General features: G+C 42.4%; 1 protein-coding gene and 1 long non-coding RNA gene across 5 annotated transcripts in view; one reads left to right on the forward strand and one right to left on the reverse strand.

Moving 5' to 3' along the window:
- The window catches only part of KIF9 (kinesin family member 9), a 47,984-nt gene extending 35,867 nt beyond the window's left edge, over positions 1-12,117 (forward strand). For 2 of the 3 annotated variants that reach the window (XM_045530388.1, XM_045530386.1), the window contains 5 exons: positions 462-676; positions 4,462-4,638; positions 4,954-5,069; positions 5,508-5,612; positions 10,997-12,117. In XM_045530388.1, the coding sequence (XP_045386344.1) occupies positions 462-676; positions 4,462-4,638; positions 4,954-5,069; positions 5,508-5,612; positions 10,997-11,047 (664 nt within the window). In that variant the 3' untranslated portion in view covers positions 11,048-12,117. The remainder of the gene's footprint in view (positions 1-461; positions 677-4,461; positions 4,639-4,953; positions 5,070-5,507; positions 5,613-10,996) is intronic. The other variant, XM_045530385.1, reaches the window with a different exon arrangement.
- LOC123623335 overlaps positions 1-23,984 on the reverse strand; it is a 59,620-nt gene that overhangs the window by 31,970 nt on the left and 3,666 nt on the right. The window lies entirely within an intron of this gene.

The raw sequence follows: 23,984 nt of genomic DNA on the forward strand, positions 1-23,984 counted from the left end.
TGCAGGGAGCTAGGATCTCACCTGTGAATGGTCACTGCACTCCAGCCTGAGCAACATAGTAAGACCCTATCTCCAACAATAAACAAACAAACAAACATACACACATACATAGTGCATGGCCTCAACCATTCAAAAATACATGAAAGAAATCCAGAAGGTGATACATGAAAGTGTGGTTGAATGAAAGGAAGTGAATAGTTTTTGTTTTATTCTGTTTTCTGTTTCTTACACTTTTACTTGCTTACCTCATTTTCTGCAGTGGGCATGTGCCCTTGTATGCTGCATAAGACAAAGATGAGGGAATGATTCCTAGACAGTTTAGCTCCTGTCTGAAGCAGGTGATGCCTAAGACTTCTGCCTCCTACCTATAGAAGCCCCAGGGAAGAAAGATGAAGTGCCTGATGGCTCCAAGGCCGCTGCCCCATTTCTCTCTTCTCCTTGGCTTCCTCCTCCATCTCCAGGCCCAGCACCCCACCCCCCAAGCCTATGGCCTTTGAGGAGTTTAAAAATGAGCGAGGTAGTGAGATCAACCGCATTTTCAAAGAAAACAAGTCCATTTTGAATGAACGGAGGAAAAGGGCCAGTGAGACCATACAGCGCATCAATGCCATCAAGCGGGAGATTGATGTGACCAAGGAGGCACTGAACTTCCAGAAGTCACTACGGGAGAAGCAAGGTAAATGTGATGAGAAGATGGCCAGAGGGTTATGGGGTCTCAACGTCATCCTGCTCCAAGTGGGACTGAGGCACTAGAGGATTGAGATGGGAGGCAGCCAGCAGGGATTGCTGGGATGTAGCCTTCACTCCTGGCCATATCACTTGGCCATGGTCAGCCCTGCAGGGCACAGAGTCCCTCCTTGTCAGCCAGCCTGTTGGTTCTCCATTATTGCATTATCTTAAACCTGGGTGCTAGGCCTTCCACCCAACACGTGCTACTGTCCCCAAAGAGGCCCTTGATCCTGTAGAGGTATCCTGGGAAATGGGTAGTTGGTGAGCTCTACAAGGTCCCCGGGTCCTAATGTGATCTCCTCAACAGCCATGGTGGTCAGATTGGGATGGGGACTATGGGACTATGAGAAGACAAGGAAGGAAATGAGAATGTGGCTACCAGAGGGCCAAGGGACTCAGTATCAGTAAGACCTTTCCCCATGCTGAATCTCTGACACTTGTGCCAGCCTGGCACATTCTCATCTCCTAGGGCAGGTGGCATGGGGGGGGAGCCCAGGCTCAAAAAGCAGGGACCCTTGATTTGTTACCCTGGCCTGGTGCCCTTGTCCCAGTGGCATGCTCTGCCCAACCCCTGTACTGTGGACCAAGTACTTGAACATGCAGAGGACTCATCTGGGAGGGCTGATTAAGTGCAGATTCCCAGACCCCCAGCCAGTCATTCTGACTCAGGAGGTATGAAGCAGGGCCCAGAACCTGCATTTTAAGTACTGACCATCCCAACTCTGAGGCAGGTGTTTCAGAGGACACACTGTTATTCATATTCCTGGCTCAGTTTCATTGTCTTTTTCCAGACAAGGCACAACACAGAATACTATTGGGCTTTCCCTTGATAAATCACAACCCTGTTCCAGACCAACTTTCGTGAGTGATCTCCAGATGTCACTTGGTTTATTCCTGCAGGTCAGATGGGTCATCTCACTCACAGGTGGTGTATTTTACACATTTACTTCTCAAAGGGCAACATTACTTTCAAATTCTTAGGGCTATTCTGCTCATATCCTATAGACCAACCATGACATGCTATTCCAGAGGATAAAGCCCCCTAAGGGTCTAGGAAACTGGAGAAGGCCAGTGATGGTTGCTTTAGATGTGCACCTACCCAGAACTTCTAGGGAGGGGACATAGTGATTACAGGACCAATAAGCACTTCTTTGTCCCCTCTGCCCATATCTTCTTTGAACATACAGCCCCTTATTACATATTTACATATTTAAAATAAAGTATATGCATGCTGTGCTGGCATATCATTTACTTCTAAGTATACCTGAAAATGGATCTTTTCAAAGGATGAGATGAAGAATAAATAAACAATATTTTTAAAATATTTTAAATTTTATCTATCAGTATCAAAAAACCACTCCATTTTTGCTCTTTTCCTCCAAAAGCAGTTGTTTTCCCACTGGTTGTTAAAATGCCAAATAAAATACCTTTATTTTGAGAGAACAGATCAAGTAAATTCATGTTTAAATATACCTGCTTAGATACCTTATGATTGACTGCCACTTATTGGCCTAGAAAGTCAGCATATATGGAACATTAGTCTTCTATAAAAGAAAAATACAAAATTGCTGGGGACAGTAGCACACCCCTAGTCCCAGCTACCCAGGAGGCTGAGGCAGGAAGATCACTTGAGCTTAGGAATTGGAATCCAGCCTGGGCAACATAGCCAGAGCCTGTCTCAAAAAAAAAAAAAAAAAAAAAAAAAAGAGATAGAGAAAATGTAAGAAAAATGCAAAATCCTTTAAGTTTTTTCTTGGAGATAATCAGAGATCCTCTATGTAGAACATAAGATGTTCACAGTCACTTCCAGCCTCAACAGAAGACTCTACTCTGTAGAGGATTTCTGCTTATCAAAATAACCACATCAGGGATGCCACACAGCACATAGACCACAGCAGAATGCTCCACATTAAAGATGGGAGAACTGGCCGGGTGCAGTGGCTCACGCCTGTAATCGTAACACTCTGGGAGGCCGAGGCGGGAGGATTGCTCGAGGTCAGGAGTTCGAGACCAGCCTGAGCAAGAGCAAGACCCCGTCTCTACTAAAAATAGAAAGAAATGATCTGGACAGCTAAAAAATATATATAAATAAATATATATATATATATATATATGTATATAAAATTAGCTAGACATGGTGGCACATGCCTGTAGTCCCAGCTACTCGGGAGGCTGAGGCAGAAGGATTGCTTGAACCCAGGAGTTTGAGGTTGCTGTGAGCTAGGCTGACGCCACGGCACTCTAGCCTGGGCAACAGAGCAAGACTCTGTCTCAAAATGAAAGAAAGAAAGAAAGAAAGGAAGGAAGGAGGGAGGGAGGGAGGGAGAGAAGGAAGGAAGGAAGGAAGGAAGGAAGGAAGGAAGGAAGGAAGGAAGGAAGGAAGGAAGGAGGAGGGAAGGAGGGAAGGAGGGAAGGAGGGAAGGAAGGAAGGAAGGAAGGAAGGAAGGAAGGAAGGAAGGAAGGAAGGAAGGAAGGAAGGAAAGAAAGAAAGAAAGATGGGAGACCTGGTGAGGGTAACTGTGGAACCCTCCCACCCCAGATCCCAGAACCCAGAGTCAGGACCCTTGCCTCATCCATTAATGATGTCAGAGGAAGTGCTAACACTTTCCTCCAGCACCTGGAGGCTGCCTTGTGCACTCCAGTCCCTCACCTCCAGTCACATGCAGAACTCACTTACCCTACACTTGAGAGGGGGGGTTGATGTGATGATGCCTTTGCTAAGCTTTCAGGTGCTGTGGGCAGTGGACAGCAGGACGAGTGTCTTTGCAGACCGTATTATTTTGTCTTAACCTGACAGTTCTCATCACACTGACCTTAAAAGGTTCATGCAAAAAGACTAATAGCATAACTGGCCAGGCAGAGTGGCTCACATCTGTAATTCTAGCACTCTGGGAGGCTGAGATGGGAGGATTGCTTGAGATCAGGAGTTCGAGACCAGCCTGAGGAAGAGCGAGACCCCGTCTCTACTAAAAATAGAAAAATCAGCCAGGCATCTGTAGTCCCAGCGACTTGGGAGGCTGAGGCAGGAGGATCGCTTGAGCCCGAGAGTTGGAGGTTACAGTGAGCTATGTTGATGTCACTGCATTTCAGCTTGGATTCCAGAGTGAGACTCTGTCTCAAAAAAAAAGAAAAGAGACCCTTTGAAATGTAGATTTACATCATTGTTACCAATAAGGAACCTTGCCTAAGTGCCTTGTGGTACTAGCCAATGATGGCAAGTTATGCATATAATTTACAAAAAAAAAAAAAAACATTTGCATAATAGGGGTGTTTACTAAATATCTTTGGCCAATAGGGTTTAAGATCAAAATGAGTGTGGGGCATGGGTCATCTCTACTCTTTTCCTCTGCCACCTCTGTTTGTCCTAAAATACCAGTGTGGCCCCACTGATCTGAGCTCCCTCTCCCTATGAGACATGCCCTGGCAGCCTGGCCGCCGCCTTCTTCTTCTTCTTCTTCTTTTTTTTTTTTTTCTATTTTTCTACTTTTTGGTAGAAACAGGATCTTGCTATGTTGATCAAGTTGGTCTCGAACTCCTGGCCTCAAGTGATCCTTCCCCTCAGCCTTGCAAAGTGCTGGAATTACAGATTTGCCCATCTCCTTGTCACACCCCAGCCTTGCCTGTGGTCTCCAGTCTTTGTGATTTGCCAACACTGTTCTCTCCTGGAATGCCTTCCTCCCCCACCCCAGGTAGATGCCTCCTCATTCTCTGACCTCTTCCATCACCTTGCAGGTGAGTATGAAAACAAGGGGCTGATGATCATCGACGAGGAGGAATTCCTGCTGATTCTGAAGCTCAAAGACCTCAAGAAGCAGTACCGCAGCGAGTACCAGGACCTGCGTGACCTCAGGGCTGAGATCCAGTACTGCCAGCGGCTGGTGGATCAGTGTCGGCACCGTCTGCTCACGGGTGCGCCAGTTGGGAAGGCTGGCTGGCCACCTGAGGTCCAGGGGGGCTCAGGGCAAGGTCACAGCTTGAGTTCTGGGAACACCATCAGAGCTTTCACTGGCAGAGGCGGGGGCAGGGTAGGGGCTTCAGATGTGTAGTTTCCAGGACTGTGAGGGCCAGAGGTGGAGATGTGTACAAGGCGAGACCCTGGAGCAGAAAGTGAACAGGCAATCAGCTTGCAACAGGTATAAGACAGATGGGTGCACATGGCCTTTACCCGCTTGCTCACAGGGGCTCCCTCACACCTCACAGTTCTGTCTCCTCATCTCCTTGCAGAATTTGACATCTGGTACAATGAGTCCTTTGTCATCCCTGAGGAGATGCAGGTGGCACTGAAGCCAGGCAGCAGGATCCGGCCAGGCATGGTACCTGCCAGCAGGATTGTGTCTCTGGTGAGCAGCACAAGGGCAGGGGCATGGTGATGGTTGAGCATGGGGCAGTGGGCAGTGCCCCTTGTCCTCTGTCCTCTCCACACACATGGCAGTATGTGAGGTGTTCCCAGCCTCTCCCACAGCTGGCCCAGGCAGGTGGGCGGGTACAGTTATTGGGGGATGGAGACACAAAACACCACGCTTGCTGCTGCTGCCCTTTTGGGGTTGCTCATCCTGCCCCTGGGGTTGCTCACCCTGCTTATCAACTGCCAGGTGGCAGTTACAGCGTGGTGTCTGTGAGGATACTGACAGACATGGAGGCTAGAGGGTTGTGAGATGCTCTCGGTGGGGGTCTGCAAATGTAGCAAGGTACTGCCTTGATGCCCACCACAGGCCCAGCCAGGGTGTATCCTGACAATGCCACACTAAAGGGACTGTGCTGGGTTGGGCCTCCCCCAGGGAGAAGATGACCAGGACAAATTCAGCCAGCTGCAGCAGACGGTGCTACCTGAGGGCCCTGATTCCATCTCCTTCTACAATGCCAAAGTTAAGACAGAACAGAAGGTAACTCAGGAAGTTCATGTTTCTTAGGAGGGTGGGGGACTTAGGGACCTCATTACTAGGAAACCCAGGATCACACTCCCTACTTTAGAGAGGTAGGGGAGGAATGGCTCCAGCCCAAGGAGATCCGGAGTCTCCCACACTCGGTGGGTGTCTTCTGCCAGCTCCAGACTAGGATTGGGCTAGACTGTAGAGAGGTCCCACAGTAGAGGGGACTGTGGAGGGGACCTGACTGGTGAGTGCTAAGCTAGCCCAGGTATGGTTCACAGCCCAGGACATGGCCTAAGGATCCCGAGGCCACTGCCTATCAGGGAGGACCTCTCTAACAGGGGCCAGCTTGCATAGGTGGCAGAGGACAGAGGACCATATGCAGCCGAGGCAGAGCTAGACATTGTATCAGCCATAGGTTGTGTCTGGTACTCGCCTCCCTGAGCAGGTTGGGCTGGAGCAGAGGTTCTCCACTCAGCCAAGGCCCAGCCTGGAGCCAGAACACAGCGGGGCTGTGTGCTGTGCACTCCTCTGTGCCCAGAAACAGTACTTACACAGCAGGGGACAGATGCACAAGGGGCAACTGCCCAAGTGAGCTCATTCTTTTAAAAATATTTTCATAGTTACTTATTTACATTTTCATTAAGTGATATATTCATGTGTTTTAAGTATTAAAAAAAACCATGAAAGTATAAACACACTATCCCCCATCCATCAGTTCCCACCAATGCCCTCTGACAGGAAACCCCTTTCACTTGTTTCTAGCGTTCCCCTTGCACATTGTCCTGCATCTTGCTTTTTCCACTTAGCAGAACCTCCTGAAGATCATGCTGTGTTGACCTGTAGGTGCTTCTGTGTTCTTTTCTTTTCTTTTTTTTTTTTTTGAGACAGAGTCTTGCTCTGTTGCCTGGGCTAGAGTGAGTGCCATGGTGTCAGCCTAGCTCACAGCAACCTCAAATTCCTGGGCTCAAGCGATCCTACTGCCTCAGCCTCCCAAGTAGCTGGGACTACAGGCATGCACCACCATGCCCGGCTAATTTTTTCTATATATATACATATATATATATATTTTTTTTAGCTGTCCAAATCATTTCTTTCTATTTTTAGTAGAGATGGGGTCTCACTCTTGCTCAGGCTGGTCACGAACTCCTGACCTGGAGCAATCCACCCGCCTCGGCCTCCCAGAGTGCTAGGATTACAGGCGTGAGCCACCATGCCCGGCCCTGTGTTCTTTTTTCTAATAGCTGCATAGTAGTATTCCATTAAAATCTATTTAATCCATTTCATATTGATGGACATTTAGGAGTTTCCATTTCTTTACTATTACAAATATAGCTGTGATAATTAACCTTGTACAAATGTGAATTCACACGTGTGAATATATTTGAAGGGCAGTTTTGTAGAAGTGAATTTCTTGGTCAAAAGGATATTTGTATTTTTGATGTTTGCTGCCAAATTGTCTGCCTAGAACTGAACCCATCTGCACCACAGCAGCTACAGAGCGTATGGGATGCTTGTTCCCCACAGCCTTGCACACAAGATATATTATCCCATTTTTTGTGTTTTTCCAATGTGAAAGATGAAAAATGGTCTTTCAGTGTAGCTTTAATTTGCATTTATCTTACTATAAGTGAAGTTGAGCCTCTTCCTAAGTTTATGAGCCATTTTAATTTTTTCCTGTAAACTGTTCATATTTTTGCCCATTTTTCTATTGGTTTTGGGGACTTTTCTTATTAATTTATAGGAACTCTTTATGTGTTAGGGAAATTAGCTCTTTATGATATGAGTTGCAACTATTTTTTCCTGTTTGTCATTTGTCTTTTGTCTTTATTTATGGTTTTTTGTAATTATTTTGATTTTTATGAAATCAAGTTTTCTTAGTCCATTCAGGCTGCTAATAACAAAATACCTTAGATTGGGTAATTTATTGATCATAGTTCTAGAGGCTGGGAAGTCTAAAATCAAGGTGGCAGCAGAATTGGTATCTTGTGAGGGCTTTCTCTCTGCTGCAAAGATGGCATGTTCTAGCTGTGCCCTCAACATGGTGGAAGGGCAAAAGGCTAAAAGCTCCCTCATGCCTCTCCTATAGGGGGGCACTTAATCCTATCCATGATGGCAGAGCCCTCATGACATAATCACCTCTCAAAGGTCCCCAATATCATACTGTGGGGGTTAGATTTCAACATATGAATGGGAGACACCAATATTCAGACCATAGCATGAGTTTATCAGTCTTACTGGTCTTTTCTTTCTTATTTTCTGGATTTTGTGTCATAATTAGAAAGTCCTTCCCCCAAATGGAGTTCACTCTTTACATTTAGGATTAAGCTGATGTCTTCACTGACTTGATGGCTGTGAGGAGCTGAAGCCCTTTCAGAGAGGTTTGAATGAAATGGGTTTGTTATGTGGATTCTGAAGGTCTCATAGAGCAGCACTTCTCACCCTGTGCTATGCATACAAATCACTGGGCATCTTTTTGGAGTGCAGATACTGATGGAGCAGTATCTAGGGTGAAGCCTGAGATTCTGCATTTCTATTATAATAAGCTCCTAGATAATGTCCACGCTGCTAGTCCAGGACCACCCTTTGAGTAGCACACTTTGAGACTCTTAGAACCTGCCCTTAATTAGATTGAAGAAGTTTTCTATTCCTAGTTCATTGAGTGTTTTTTTTTTTTTTAAATCATGAAGGGATATTGGAACTAATATCTTTTTGCCTCCCTCTTCTTTCTATTTTCCTGTTTAGGACTCTGAATAGATGTATTTTAGACTTTCTCATTCTGTCCTCTATATCTGTTAAAACTCTTGTTTCTTCCAGATCTTCATCTCTCTATGCTGTAATTTGGGTAACTTCTTTAGACTTCTGTTCCAGATGCCCTCCTCAGCTGTGTCTAATCAGCTTTATCTAAAAATTCTATCTGGTTCTCCTTCAAATATACTTGGTTACTTTTGATAAACTCTTATTTCATGCTCTTTTAAAAAAACAGCTTTATTGAGATATAATTTACATACCATACAGTTCACCCATTTAAAGTGTACAACTCTGGTTTTTAGTATATTTACAAATATATGCAATCGTCACCACAGTGAATTTTAGAACATTTTATGCTCTGCCTTTTTTGCTCCAAATATTTCAATGTTTATGTCTTAAGAACAAGGATATTCTTTTATATAATCATAATGCCATAATCAAAATTAGGAAAATTAACAGTGATACGGTACTACTTAATCTAAATTCCATATTCAACTTTTGACGATTATCCTAATGATGTCCTTATAGCTATTCTCCCCTCTTGCCCCAGTCCAGGATCCAGTCTAAGATCACGTTACATTTAGTTGCTATGTCTCCTTTAATCTAGAACAATTCCTCAGTCTTTCCTTGTGTTTCATAATTTTTGAAGTATACAGGCCAGTTTTAGTAGAATGCCTCTCAGTTTGGGTATGTCTGATGTTTTCTTGTGATTTAAATTCAATTTATACATTTTTGGCAGGAATGCCACAGAAATGATGTTATGTGTTTCTTGGTATATCATATCGGGAGGCACATGATATTGGTTTATCCCATTATTGGTGAGGCTAATTTTTTTTTTAAAGATAGTTTCACCCTTCCACCTAGGCTGAAGCACAGTGGCACAATCATAGCTCACTGTGGCCTGGAACTCCTAGGCTCAAGCGATTCTTCTGCCTCATCCTCCTGAGTAGCTAGGATTACAAGCTCATGCCATCATGTCCAGCTAATTTTTAAAGTTTTTTATAGAGACAGGGTCTCACTATGTTGCCCAGGCTGGTCTCGAACTTCTGGCCTCAAGTGATCCTCCCACTTTAGCTTCTCAAAGCACTGGGATTACAGGCATGAGCCACCTATTATAAATTATTTTAAACTTGCTTTAACTAGTGTAAGTTACTTCAAGATCATAGAAAATATCTTGAACCAAAATGATAGATCATAGAACCAAAATTATTTGCATGGTTACCACCATGAATTTCTCTCTTGATATCCCAGACAAACCTTGCATTTCCTTTAGTTGTTTCAAAGTCTCAGATAAACATTTAAATTCTAAATCATTAAACAGAAGAATCCTATATTTCTACAGGTCAAAATTCTTTTGTCCCAATCTCTATGAGAACTTTCTGCACTGGTCATTTTTAATGTTTAATGTTTAAGACAAACATGCACAAACTTTTTGTCCAGATACTTGAACCATTCCATGCTCTTTTGATTCTACCTTATATTTATTTAAATTTTTCACATATGTTTTTATGTAGGAAATATATAGGATCAGATCTTTCAAGGTAAAAATCTACTTCCTATTTTGCCAGGTCTCATGATGGTGTGTGTGTGTGTGTGTGTGTGTGTGTGTGTGTGTGTGTGTGTGTGTGTGTGTGTGTGTGTATGATGGTGTGTGTGTGTGTGTGTGTGTGTGTGTCACATAAGTTGAAATTACTTTCCTTCTGAAAGGGTTTGCAGTTGCTTTTGGCAGTTAGTCATGGGGCATTACCAACCCAAGACCATTTTAGCCCCCTTTATGAATTCCAGCTTAATGTGGGAGCTTCAGGTTCAGTTCCCTACTTTGTGAGGACTCCATATTCCAAGCTAGTTTTAGCATTTGCTTTCTGCCTACTGTTTCTGTTTCAGCCCACATTTTTCACCTGCTTTCTAAGAGCATAGCAATGCACTAAAAGAGTAGAATTTGTGAACATATAGTTGATTGAAGTTGCAGAGGGAGGGCCTTTCAGAGTACGTGGACCCTAATTCCTCTGGAGACAGAATCCCCTTCTTTTCTTTTTGAACCTATTCCATGTCAGAAACTTTCAAGTATGCTCTTGAAACATACATGCCTTCTTTTAAACATGCCTGCCAGACCATTTTAAAATAGTTTTACACACTTTCTGTAAGATGAAAGAATGAAAGGGTTTGAATGAAATGTTATTTCTGTGGGTCGGGTGCGGTGGCTCACACCTGTAATCCCAGCACTTTGGGTCGCCAAGGCAAGAGGATTGCTTGAGGCCAGGAGTTCAAGAATAGCCTGGGAAATATAAGAAGACCCCATCTCTACAAAAAATGATTTTACAAAATTAGCTAGGTGCAGTGGTGCACACCTGTAGTCCTAGCTACTTGGGAGGCTGAGGCGGGAAGATCTCTTGAGGCCAGGAGTTCGAGGCTGTAGTGACCTATGATTGTGTCACTGCACTCTAGCCTAGGTGACAGAGCAAGTCCCTGTCTCAAAAAAAAAAAAGGTTATTTCCCACAGAATTGGGGCTAGTCAGAAGGAATCTGTCCCAAAACTATGATGTTTACAGGACAAATGATAGGGTGAATGTCAGTGGGCTGGATTCTGTGTCCCTGTTAAGTCCACAGCTCCTAATCAATTCCTGTTTTCTCTCCTTTTATGTGTCTAGCACAGTTACTTGAAAACCACGATTGGCCTCCAGCAGACACATAGAAAATAGAGTCTCATCACCAGTACCTTAAAGGATGAAATCAGCAACTCCAACCTGCTCTAGCAGAACTGCTAAACCACCTACCCAGAGTTCCAGCCACTCTGCTCCAAGGCTGGGACCCAGCCCAGAGAGCACATAATGACCAAAGGACACCCTTGGTCGTTGCCACAAAACACTTTTGATTTTAATTCACTGTCTTATATACAGGGTTAAAATAACTTTTTAGTTTGGATGTTACTGCTCATCTAAGAACTTTGTTTTATTTCCTATCTGAAAGAATGTCTTCCCTATATACAGGTGGGGTCAGGACTGAGTTTTAAGTAGGAAAGCAAAATGTAGCTCAGCCAGGTGCTTCCTGGCAGGCCTTTGTCCCCTTGGTCACCTCTTTCCTTTCTTAGATGGACATCTGGGGGTGAGCTTGGTCTGATGAGCCCTGCTTCTCTCAGCTCCCTTAGGCCCTAAATTCTCTTAGGGCATTCTTTCTGTGTTCCTGAGCCAGTGAAGACAGGAGGAGGTCCTACTCCCTTGGCAACCAGGAGATGATCGGGTCTAGCCACTGACTCCAAGAGGGATGAGGCAGAGCTGGGCTCACGTGCCAGGGAATGAGTGAGCAGCTTCTGGGGGACATGCCCTCTGTGTTCCCAGAACACCACAGCCTTCCCTATCTAGTATGTATGTGGGCTGTGTGTCAAGGTTTTTCCCCCTCACCTCCTCTTTTCTCTCTTTCTCAGTGTGTAGGCTGCAGATAAGCAGAAGTGAAAGTGGCCAGTTTACCCTGAATAGGAACAGAGATCACACTGTCAGGATTATACAGGGAAGAGAAGACATTAGAAATTCTCAGGCTGGGCCTTGTGCCCTTGGTGGTGATACTAAAGAGAAAGAGTTCATTACTTTGCTCAGAGAACAAACTCAGGCCCTCTGAGGCCTCCTGAGCTGATAGTCTCCACTGAGTAAAAGGTTTCAGCGCTTCCTTGGAATCTTTCCTCTCACACTCCTGTTTTTGTGGGTAAGGGCCTTGGACTTGTAGTCTGTGAGTGCTCCCTCCATCTGAAACCCATCAATCACTTGATGTTGCTGTGATTGGGCCAATAGTAGGGAGGAGGTTCTGATCACCTGGAAGCCCTGTCATTGGAAGCTATGAGAGAAAAAAAATTCAGATCACATCTGGTGGTGATGTCCAGCTCTGGGACCACTTTATATGAGGAAAGATGGAAGGAACCAGATCTTCTTACCTAAAGTGGAAGAGAAATGTGCCAAAATGGAAGGAATAGCAAGAGGATTTGGCTTGTATGGTCCCAAAATGAAAGCTAGATAAGTGGGAGCAAACATTTTTGAACAAAGTGGAAATGGCTGAAAGACAGATTGTTATCTCAAAATAAGAAGAGGCTTAAAATAAGAGCAGTCCTGGCATGAAGTTAGTAGTGAGAGCCCCACAGCAGTAGGCTGTTGGGTAAGGAGGTTGTACCCAGTAGAAGGTTGAACTGGATGGTGTCCATCCAATCAAAGGCTCCATGATTCTGTTCTTCAGCCCATCAGCAGACAGATGTGGGTTTTGTTGATGAGAGAAAACAGGATTTCCTTGAGATTTTTGCCCTCTCCCCTCACCAGCCCCTTTCTCTTTCACTGACTGATATACCGTGGTCCTGAAACAGCTCTCAGAGACTCTTTACAGAGGCCTTAGGCAGAGGGTTCTGACTCTTTCCCTTCTTGGCTGCCCCTAACCTTATGAGGACTTGTTTGGCATTCAAACAGGGAGTACACCTTCTTGTTGGGGCCACAGGATACAGCTGTTTGTGGTATCACCAGACCCTCTTCCCTTCAGTTCCTGTTGCTGGCTGGAATGGCATGGCCCTGCTGGACGTCCTGCCCACAGGAGTTCTCACCCAGTCCTAGAGTCTGTTAGCCAAGACAAACTGAGCCTCTGTAATGGCACTTGGTCCTAGATGCAGTCACATTTGTCTCTAGTTCATCTGTCATCACACAGGCCTCTTTGGTCAGTTCTGGCACAAACTGAAGTAAATCATCAGGGTGGACAGAGCCACAGTAATAAAGCAGGACAGTGCTCAGGAGATCATGCTCCACTCAGACTCCTTACAGGAGCGCAAGCTTCCAACATGAGAGGAAGGTAGGGGGCATTGGATTCACTCAAATGAGCCTGTCACTCCAGAAAATAATTCCTGCTCAGTTAATCTGACCATCCATATCACCCCTGAAGGGACTTCCAGTTCCAAAAATGTGACAGATGAGATAACCTGAAAACATTCCTACTACAAAAAGAGATATTGGCTAAAGTGTAACATTCTTTTAAATACAGTTGACCCTTGAACAACATGGGTTTGAACTGTGTGGGTCCACATATACTGTGGATTTTTTTCAACCAAATGAGCATCGAAAATATAGTATTAGTGGGATGCAAAACTCGTGTATAAGGAGGGTTGGCCGAGAGAGGTGGCTCAAGCCTGTAATCCTAGCACTCTGGGAGGCCGAGGCGGGAGGATCACTCGAGGTCAGGAGTTCGAGACCATCCTGAGCAAGAGAGAGACCCGGACTCTACTAAAAAATAGAAAGAAAGTAACCAGACAACTAAAAATACATATAGAAAAAATTAGCCAGGTGTGGTGGTGCATGCCTGTAGTCCCAGGTACTCGGGAGGCTGAGGCACTAGGATTGGTTGAGCCCAGGAGTTTGAGGTTGCTGTGAGCTAGGCTGATGCCATGGCACTCTAGCCCGGGCAACAGAGAGAGACTCTGTCTCGAAAAAAAAAAGAGGGTTGACTTTTCCTATAAGTGAGTTCTGCAGGGCCAACAGCAGGTCATTATCCATGGATTTTGGTATACGTGAGTGGTCCAGGACAACTGTACAAAGTTAAATTTGTAGGAAAGGGAACTGCCAGGAACTGGAGACAAAAGGAGAACTGAAAACCAGAGTAGTCAGCATGTGAACTGGCTGTGGCTTAGGGACCAGGAGAAGGTGTGTGAGTGGATTGTTGCTCTTGAGTGTTTTTTGGTTTCATTTTGTCTTTTTGGAGGCAGAGTCTACCTCTGTCACCCTGCCCCAGGTAAAGTGCAGTAGCGTCATCATAACTCACTGCAACCTCAAACTCCTGGGGTCAAGCAATTCTCCTGTCTCAGCATCCTGAGTAGCTGGGACTGTAAGTGTGCACTACCACACCCGGCTAATTTTTTCTATTTTTGGTAGAAACAGGGTTTTGCTTTTGCTCAGGCTGGTCTCGAACTCCTGACCTCATGTGATCCTTGAGCCTTGGCCTCCCAGAGTGCTAGCATTACAGGCGTGAGCAACCGCTCCCAGCCTGCTCTTGAGTGTTAATGTCCACACAAGTACAAGAAATGAGACTTTGGCCGATGCCAGAGAGGAAGTTAGAAATGGGACTCCCTGGATAAAAGTGGCCTGAAGCCTTCATCCTTGGTGAAGAGGTAAGCTAGAAAAAGTTCCCCCACTGGCACGGAGAAATAACAAGGAAACTTTCCCCAGGGTTGAGGGGGAACAGGCTCCATGAGAATTTGCTACCATGTACAGATTTGGTATTCAAATTTACACTATGTGGTTCAGGAACCACCTGGCTGAGGAATTAGCATAAAAATTAGCCCCAGGCTGGTGACAACCCTGAAACACTTAGTAAAATAAAATTTTAAAATCTGTGCATGCTCTTTACCCAGTCATACAGCATCCCCACATAAAAAGCCCTAGTAAACATGAGCTCCAAAAATTAAACACACACACCCAGAAACAACCTACCATAGTGGAGGCACAATGAAAACAGGATCAGACTTATAAGAAATTATTTGGATGAATATATGTCTGCATATATGCTTATATATACATATATAATACAACATGTTATAAATACAGAAGTAATCAAAAAATGAGAAAGACTATTAAAATAGACTGCACATTTTTTTGGCAGGGAGAGACAGGGTCTTGTTATATTGTCCAGGATAGTCTTGAACTCCTGGCCACAAGTGATCTTCCCATCTTGGCCACCCAAACTGCTGGCATTTATAGGTGTGAGACACAACACCTGGCCACATTGCAGATTTTTTAAAAAGCAGAACTTCTAGGAGTGAAAAAAGAAGTCCTAAAAATTAAAATGACAGACTAGAAACAGTGAAAGAAAGAATTAATGACCTGGAAACTAGATCTGAGGGAATTGCCTAGAATGTAGCATAGAGGGATGAAGAAATGGAAAATTGAAAATGTGGATAAGAGCTATGCTGGACAGAATGAGAGGATCCAATATACATCTAATCACAGATCCAGAAAGAGACAATAGAGAGATCACTCTCTTGGTGATCTCATTCAATGATGGCTTTAAACATTGTCTAAACACCAACCCCAATTTTATATATCCAGCCTAGACCACACTCTTGAGCTCTAAACCTGTATAGTTAACTGCTAACTTGACATTTCCACCTGAATATCTAGTATACATCCACAAATCAACATGTTCAAAACTGAATGCCTAATTGTACCCCAAACATGATTTACCCATGGCCTCCCTTATCTCAGCCCAATTGATCAGGCTAAAATATTTAGTTTTGTAATTCACTCCTCTCTTTCTCTCACACCCACAATGAATCTGTCAAGAAATTCAGTAGGCCTTATCTTCCTACTATATTCAAAATCTGACCACTTCTCATGACTTCTACTGCCCCAACTCTTATCTATGCCACTCTCATCTCTTGTGTGGATATTGCAACAGTTTCCTGTCTCCCACCTTCCTCCTTTGCTCTCTCATAATCTATTTCCAGAATAGGAGCCTGCTTGATCCTTTTGAAATATGTTAGATCATGTCACATCTCTTTTCAAACTTTTAATGGCTCCCTCTTTCTCTCAGAGTAAAACCCAAGTCCTTACAACAGCCCACAAGCCACTATGCCTGGCTAATTTTTCTATTTTTTGTAGAGACAGAGTCTCGCTCTTGCTCAGGCTGGTCTCAAAATCCTGAGCTCAAGCAATCCTCCTGCCTCGGCCTCCCAGAGTGCTAGGATTACAGGCATGAGCTACCACACCCAGCCTTCTATATGATCTTGACTCCTGTGATTTCTGTATTCTCATCTCCTCTACTGTCCCCCTTGCTCACTCTACTCCAGCCACATGGGCTTCCTTATTGCTCCTCAAATGTGCCAGGCAGCTCCTGCTTTGGGACCTTTGCAAAGGTGGTTCCCTCTGCCTAAAACATTCTTCCCCCACATGTCCACATGACTCACTCCCTCACTTCCTTCAAATCCTTGCTTAAATGTCACCTTCTATAGCAGGTGCTGTCATGCCACTATTCCTTGCACTTGCCATTCCTGCTAATGGCTTCCTACTGAAAGCATCTGCAACTTTCTACATAAAGTCTTTCTCTATGTAGGTGCTGCTTCAGGGTGGCCTCAGATGCTAGGGAATTAACACCTTTAGGAGCAACCTTAATTTGCCTTTGCCCTGTAACCTAACATATTCACAGGTTCCAGGTATTAGGACATGGACATCTTGGGAGGAGGGGACATTATTCTGCTTACTGCAGTCACAAGTGAAGCAAAAGTTTGTTGACTAGATGGACTTTCTGATGTCCTGGGCTACCACATGATCACTGGTAACACCGTCAGGGAAACCAAGGTGCTCTATCCCACAGGGTGTTACTACCACAGTGGTACTCTATTCAGCAGGGCGCTACAATCAGTATGACAATAGGACCAACATGGCACTTGAGCCATAGAGTACCTGTATCTGACTGAGGAAAGCTGTTAGGCAGCAGAGCCTGAGGTCAGCCTCACTGGCCAGCATACACCAGTGAGGTGCCAGAACAGAGATATAATCAAAGTGGGATGAACAGATTAACAAGTAAGGACCATTAACTCTCCCTATTCAGGTTTCCTTACCCAGGCTCTCAGGAAGCAGGGGAAGAGGAGAGGGCAGACCTCTTGAAGTGGTGGTGGTAGGGGGAAATGCTGAAATACAGAGGCAGAATTCTATATACGTTTGTTTTGTGATTGTTGAATTTATACCCACTACATTTCTCTTTGTACCAGCCTTGGCTGGTTTCTTCCCTGTGAGAGGGAATGTCCAAACATTCAAGTTTATCAACAGCATCAGATCCTTGGACCTGCATTCTGCAGATTCATTTACTGCGCTGGGAGCTTGGTACTTTGGCCTTTCTCGAATTTACCCCCTAAAGACATGTTTTCTGGCCCTTTCCATCCAAATGCTCTCTTCAGAAATAATCAAGACTCTGTGCCTCCTAAATTTGCCAAATAGGTTTTTCTGTAACGAACCCTTCCTTTTATAACTTAAGCTCTTTGCCCTTTGAAAGTCCTTTTATTTACTAATTTGCAAAGAATGCTTTGGTTTAGTCATTAACAGTGATCACTGCTCTTGACACACACTGTCTATTTTTATTGTACAATCCATGTTTTAACCACATTGAAGAAAACAATTTAGGAAAAAAAAAAATTCCTCATGTATCTCCCACCTAACGCATAAAATTTTTTCAGTTTACCACAGAACCAAAACAGACCCTGACTCATTGAAATCAATGTTCTAGCTTTTGTACTTAAAATGCTATTATACACATTTCCGTGTTGTTTGCCTTCAACATTGCAATTTCTGTTGACTGCCTGGTATTTTATCACATTGATAATTTGTCATGTCTTAAGCCATTTCCCAAATATAAGAGTTTAGGCAGATTGAGCATTTAAACAGTGCTCTGGGGTGGCTTCAATACAGAAACTTAAACAAGGTCACATAGTTTACAGATCTCTCAACAAAAAGAGCTCTAAAGAGAAAATCAAATTTAGCTATTAAAAACCACAAAAAAATCTCTTATCAACTTCAATGTCAAATATGCAAATCAGTATGTGAGAAAACTAGGCATACATAATGAAAGCAGTTGTGTATAGTTTATTTGTGAAAACCATATATAAATTAAGAGGTAAAGGTTTTACTATTATTATTCATTATTTGTTAAAAGGTCATAGGCCCTCCCTTTTCTGGCAGCCTAAAGAACTTCTCCAATTCTACCTCTTGGATTTGGTAGAAGGCAAAATCACTTTACCAGCCCTGCTGCGACTGAGATAGGTAGTCTTCAAGCCAGGGTCTCTAGTTCCCCTGGAGGCATGAAAAGGCCTTTTGAGGGTATCAATACATGTTTCCAAGTTCTCATTGTCCATAAATTCTCTTTCCTAACATTGATCTGCCTGAATCTGGACCAGGGTCACCAATAGCCTGTCGGCCCTTTACAAGACAAAGTCATACCCCATCACCCTTCTCCATTCTTGGAAAGAGCTTTTCATCTCTCCCTGTCATGGGCTCATTTCTGCTAAGAATAAAACTAAGTTAAGACTTGGGCACTCTACCCTAAGTTCTTTTTTTCTTTTTGAGACAGTCTTGCTCTGTCGCCCAGGCTAGAGTGCTGTGCCATCAGCCTAGCTCAAAGCAACCTCAAACTCCTGGACTCAAGTGATCCTCCTGCCTCTCAGCCTCCCCCATAGCTGGGACTACAGGCGCGTACCCCCACACCTGGCTAATTTTCTTGTTTTTTGTAGAGACAGAGTCTTGCTATGTTGTTCAGGCTGGTCTCAAACTCCTGACCTCAAGCAATTTTTCTGCCTCAGCCTGCCAAAATGGTAGAATTACAGGCATGAGCCCGGCCTGTAGCACCATTATTTATAATAGTAAAAACTGGAAACCACTTACATACCTAAGAATAGGGAAATGAATAAATAAATTATAGATAGATAAATCATTGAAATGAGCATTGTCATGATAATAGCAAATCTATAAATTTAGATATGAAAGATACTACCTGAAAAAACTAGCATATAAAATTGTTTATCCCCTCTGATTACGCTAATACAAAAAAAATACCTACAGCAGGCTCGGCAAGGTGGCTGACGCCCATAATCATAGCACCTTGGGAGGCCAAGGTGGGAGGATTTCTTCAGCCTAGGAGTTTGAGGTTGCATTGAGCTTTGATGATACTACTGTACTCTAACTGGGACCACAGAGTGAGACCCTGTCTCAAAAAAAATACAAAAAACAAAACTCTGTAGAGACTGGGTGAAACCATTGAGAGTCTTGCTCTGTTGCCTGGGCTAGAGTGCCATGGTGTCAGCCTAGCTCACAGCAACCAACCTCAAACTCCTGGGCTCAAGCAATCCTTCCGCCTCAGCCTCTTGAGTAGCTGGCACTACAGGCGTGCGGTCACTATGCCTAGCTAATTTTTTTCTATTATTTAGTAGAGACGGGGTCTCACTTTTGCTCAGGCTGGTCTCAAACTCCTGACCTCAAGCGATCCTCCCACCTTAGCTTCCCAGAGTGCTAGGATTACAGGCGTGAGTCACTGTGCCTGGCCAAAAAACATATTCTTTTATGTCTTTTTCCCTCTGTTCATTATTATGTTCCTAAGATTTAACCATTTAACCATTTTGGTAGGTATAGCTGAAAAGTTCATTCATTTTCAGTGTTATTTAGTAGTTCATTATATAAATATACTGTCGTTAATAGACATTTGCCAATACTGCTATGAACAGGTCTTTTGGTGTCCAAGAGTTTTAGTTTGTATATGTATGAGTATATAATTGTTGGGTTTTAGGGGTATGCCCATATTCAACTCTACTAGGTAATGCCAACTTTTTTTCCAAAACCACTGTATCAATGAACACTCCCATCAGCAGTGTATTATGCCTGATTTTCCTGATAATAACTTTTCAAATATTTCTTGGCCAATAATTTTTCCTTTTCTGTGATATTTGCCAATTTTAAAAACTGGGTTATATTTGCCTTGATTTGCATGTGTTCTATATATATTCTAGATCAGTGCTGTCCAATAGAAATAAAATACAAGTCACAAATGTAATTTTAAATTTTCTAGAAGCCACATTTAAAAAAGTGAAAAATTAATTTGAATAATATATTTTACTTAATCTAATAACAGAATTTACTTACCAAAATGTTATCATTTCAACATGTAGTAAACTTTTTGGGGCTGGGCACGGTGGCTCATGCCTGTAATCCTAGCATTCTGGGGGACAAAGGCAGGAGGATCACTTGAGGTCAGGAGTTAGGGACCAGCCTGAGCAAGAGTGAGACCTCATTTCTACAAAATTAGCCAGTAGTGGTAGTGCACACCTGTAGTCCCAGATACTCAGGAGGCTAAAGCAGGAGGATCGCTTAAGCCCAGGAGTTTGAGGTTGCAGTGAGCTATGATGACACCACTGCACTCTAGCCGGGGCGACAGAGCAAGACCCTGTTTCAAAAGAAAAAACCAAAAAACTGTTGTTGTTTTTTTTTTGAGACAGAGTCTCACTTTGTTGCTCGGGCTAGAGTGAGTCCCGTGGTGTCAGCCTAGCTCACAGCAACCTCAAACTCCTGGGCTTAAGCGATCCTACTGCCTCAGCCTCCCAAGTAGCTGGAACTACAGGCATGTGCCACTATGCCCGGCTAATTTTTTCTATATATATATTTTAGTTGGCCAGATAATTTCTTTCTATTTTCAGTAGAGACGGGGTCTCGCTCAGGCTGGTCTCGAACTCCTGACCTCAAGCGATCCACCCGCCTTGGCCTCCCAGAGTGCTAGGATTACAGGTGTGAGCCACTGCGCCCGGCCGGTGTAATTTTTCTTTTTTATATTTGCCTGTCTGGGTCTGTCTGTGCCTCTGTTTATCTATCCTCCCTCCATCTCTTCCTTTTTGTGGAAAAATTGACTACTGCTTTGTTTTTTTTTTAACTTTGTCTTAAAGGCTTTGACTGGTTTGTTTTTTAATAGTTCTAGGATAAAATAGATTTTCTATTTCTCGTTGAGTCAGTTTTGCTAATTTGTATTTTCTTAGAAAGTTGTCCAAGTTGATAAATTTTCACATTTATTGACATCAAATTATTCATAACTTTGTTAATTCTATAATCTCTGCAATTTCCATAGTTTTGTTCTTTTCATTGTTTGTTTCTTCTATTTTTCCCACAATTTGCCAGAGGCTGTCAATAGTCTTTTTAAAAAATCAACTCTTGACTTGTAGAGCTTCTGCACTGTATGCCTTCTATTTCTTTCATTAATTTTGTACTGTGATCTTTATTATTTTTTTACTTCTACTTAGTTCTTCTTAAATTCTTAATTTTCACATACAATTTGTTATTTTCAGTCTTTTTCACCCACAACATAAGCATTTAAAGTTCTGAATTTTCCTCTAATACTGCTTTAGCTATATTCTACAATTTTCCTATTTTATGATTCCCATTATGTTTTTTTTAACCAATGAGTTATTTGCAAGTATGCTTTTGAATTTTCAAATACACCCTCCACCCTGCCCACACACACTTAGTGATGTCTAACTTTACTGCATGGTAGTCAAAGAATGTGGCCTGTATAATAGTAATCATTTAAAATTTGTTGAGAATTACCATATAGACTTAAAAGTGGACAATTTACATAAACTTTCCACCTGTGCATTAGAAGCATGTGAATTCTCTGTTGAGTGCAACACTTTATATATGTCCATTAGTTCAATCTTCTTAATTATGTTACTCATCTCTTCTGATTCTTGTCTACAAGATCTATTCATTATTTTGAAGTGTTAAAATTTCTACTATAGTGGTATCAATTTCTCCTTGTAGTTCTGTCATATTTTACTTTTTATTTTTTTAGGGGATATGTAATTTTGGTACATGTATGTTTAGAATTCTAAAGTCCAGCCTAGGGTCCTGAACTTTTTGTCATTATTTAGTAACCTTCATTTATTTTTAGTTTGTCTGATGTTAACTTAGCTCTACCAGCTTTCTATTATTATATTAGCCTGACATCTTTTTCCAACCTTTTCCATCTTTTTATGTTCTTGGGTTTAAGTATATCTAAAAATATATGGCTGAATTTTATTTTCTTGTCCATTTTACATTAAAAAACTAGTTTAGGCCGGGCGCGGTGGCTCACGCCTGTAATCCTAGCACTCTGGGAAGCCGAGGCAGGTGGATCACTCGAGGTCAGGAGTTCGAGACCAGCCTGAGCAAGAGTGAGACCCCCATCTCTACTAAAAAAAAAAAAATAGAAATAAATTATCTGGGCAACCAAAAATATATATACAAAAAAAAATTAGCCGGGCATGGTGGCGCATGCCTGTAGTCCCAGCTACTCGGGAGGCTGAGGCAGAAGGCTCGCTTAAGCCCAGGGGTTTGAGGTTGCTGTGAGCTAGGCTGATGCCACGGCACTCACTCTAGCCTGGACAACAAAGCGAGACTCTGTCTCAAAAAAAAAAAAAAAAACTAGTTTATTCCATTTATATTTACTGTAATTACTGAAATATTTTCATTTATTTTTACCATATTGTTTTGTGATTTCTATTTGTCTCACTGTTTCTTTGTTTCTTTTTTCTATCTTCATATTGTGCCTTTTTTTGTATTTTTCTTCATTCTATTTTCTTCCTCTGTTCATTTGGAAATTGTATACTCTTTTAGTAGTTACCCCACACACTTTAACTTACACACTTAAAAGAGTAAAGGTTAATCAGTATTTTTATCCTCTTAAACAATACAAGGACCTTGGAAAACTTCAACTCCAACCCCACCTATCCTGCTTCCAAATTATATGTTATTTGTTGTCCAGGCTATTAGTTCTATCTTGTTTTACTAACCACACAAATTACTTATTATCACTTACTTACTAATTTCTTTGCTCATCATTCCTTTTTGTTATCGGGTTTTTTTGTTGGTGGCAAATTCCAGATTTTTTGTAGGAAATGTCTTGAATCAGATAACCTGGTTCAAATCCTGGCTTTATTTCTCCTTAAGTCATATGATCCTTGATATGTATCTTAACCTTTGGAATCATTGGTTTATTCATCTGTAAAACTGAGGTAATCTTGAGTGATTTTATCCTCTGTTGGGTAAGACAAGTCTGGGAGGGAAGATGCAATGAGAAACTCCTGAGGAGATGAGTTCTCTGGAAGTGTGCCAAGATCCCAAATAAAACAGAATAAAACAAACATAAACTACAATCACTTCCCTGAATGTTTGGTAACTGTAGGGAAGACAAGGTTACCACATACTGAAAAAAAGTTACCTAATAACAATATTCCTGTATACTTGAGGGTTATAGTATGTGGTTCTTTTTAATCAATATTTTCAATCTCAATGAAATGGCTAGCTTTAGGAGCTTACAAAGGAGACTTTACAGAAGAGAGTGCTTGCCTGGATGTCAGCTTGTTGGCCAAGTCCAACAGTCTAGTCTCAACAGAAAAATCCAGTGTGAACACTTTAAGAGTTTCTGAAAGAAAAAGAATTGGTAAAAAACAGAAAAGGTTTTCAGAAAAGAAGCAATTATTCATTAAACACCTGGTAACATACAGGGTCAGACACTATAAAATATGAAAGACAAACTGCTTCTGCCTATAACAAACTTATAAAAGTTGGGAAGATAGACATATTATGTAATTAAAATCAATTAACAAAGCAATGTGAAACAGAAAGCTTGGTTGTACAGTAAAAACAACTGCAGAGTTTGATAATAATATATAGGAAGGTGATGACTTGATACATATATGTAATAGGAGTTGTAGGAGGTAGAGCTCAGTGCATGTTGTGTATTGTTTTCTACATTCCTCTTCCCTTGTGTTGGACTGTGCAGAATGAACATGAATAAAAATCAGTTGTAATTAAAAAATATACAACTATTATGTACCCATAATTAAAAATAAAAAAATTTTAAAAATCAGTTGTAATTTCAACAGTACCCCCTTACCTGCAGAGGATACATTCTAGTGGATGCCTGAAATCCTGAAGTTGAGGATAGTACCAAACCCTATCTATGTTTTGTCCTACACATACATAATTATGATAAAATTTAATTTATAAATTAGGCACAGTAAAAAATTAACAATTAATAAAATAGAACAATTATAACAAAATACTATAATAAAAGTTATGTGAATATGATAGATTTGTGTGGAGTAAGTGGGTAGCG

This window comes from Lemur catta, chromosome 18 (genome assembly GCF_020740605.2).
Source record: "Lemur catta isolate mLemCat1 chromosome 18, mLemCat1.pri, whole genome shotgun sequence".
Taxonomy (NCBI): Eukaryota; Metazoa; Chordata; class Mammalia; order Primates; family Lemuridae; genus Lemur; species Lemur catta.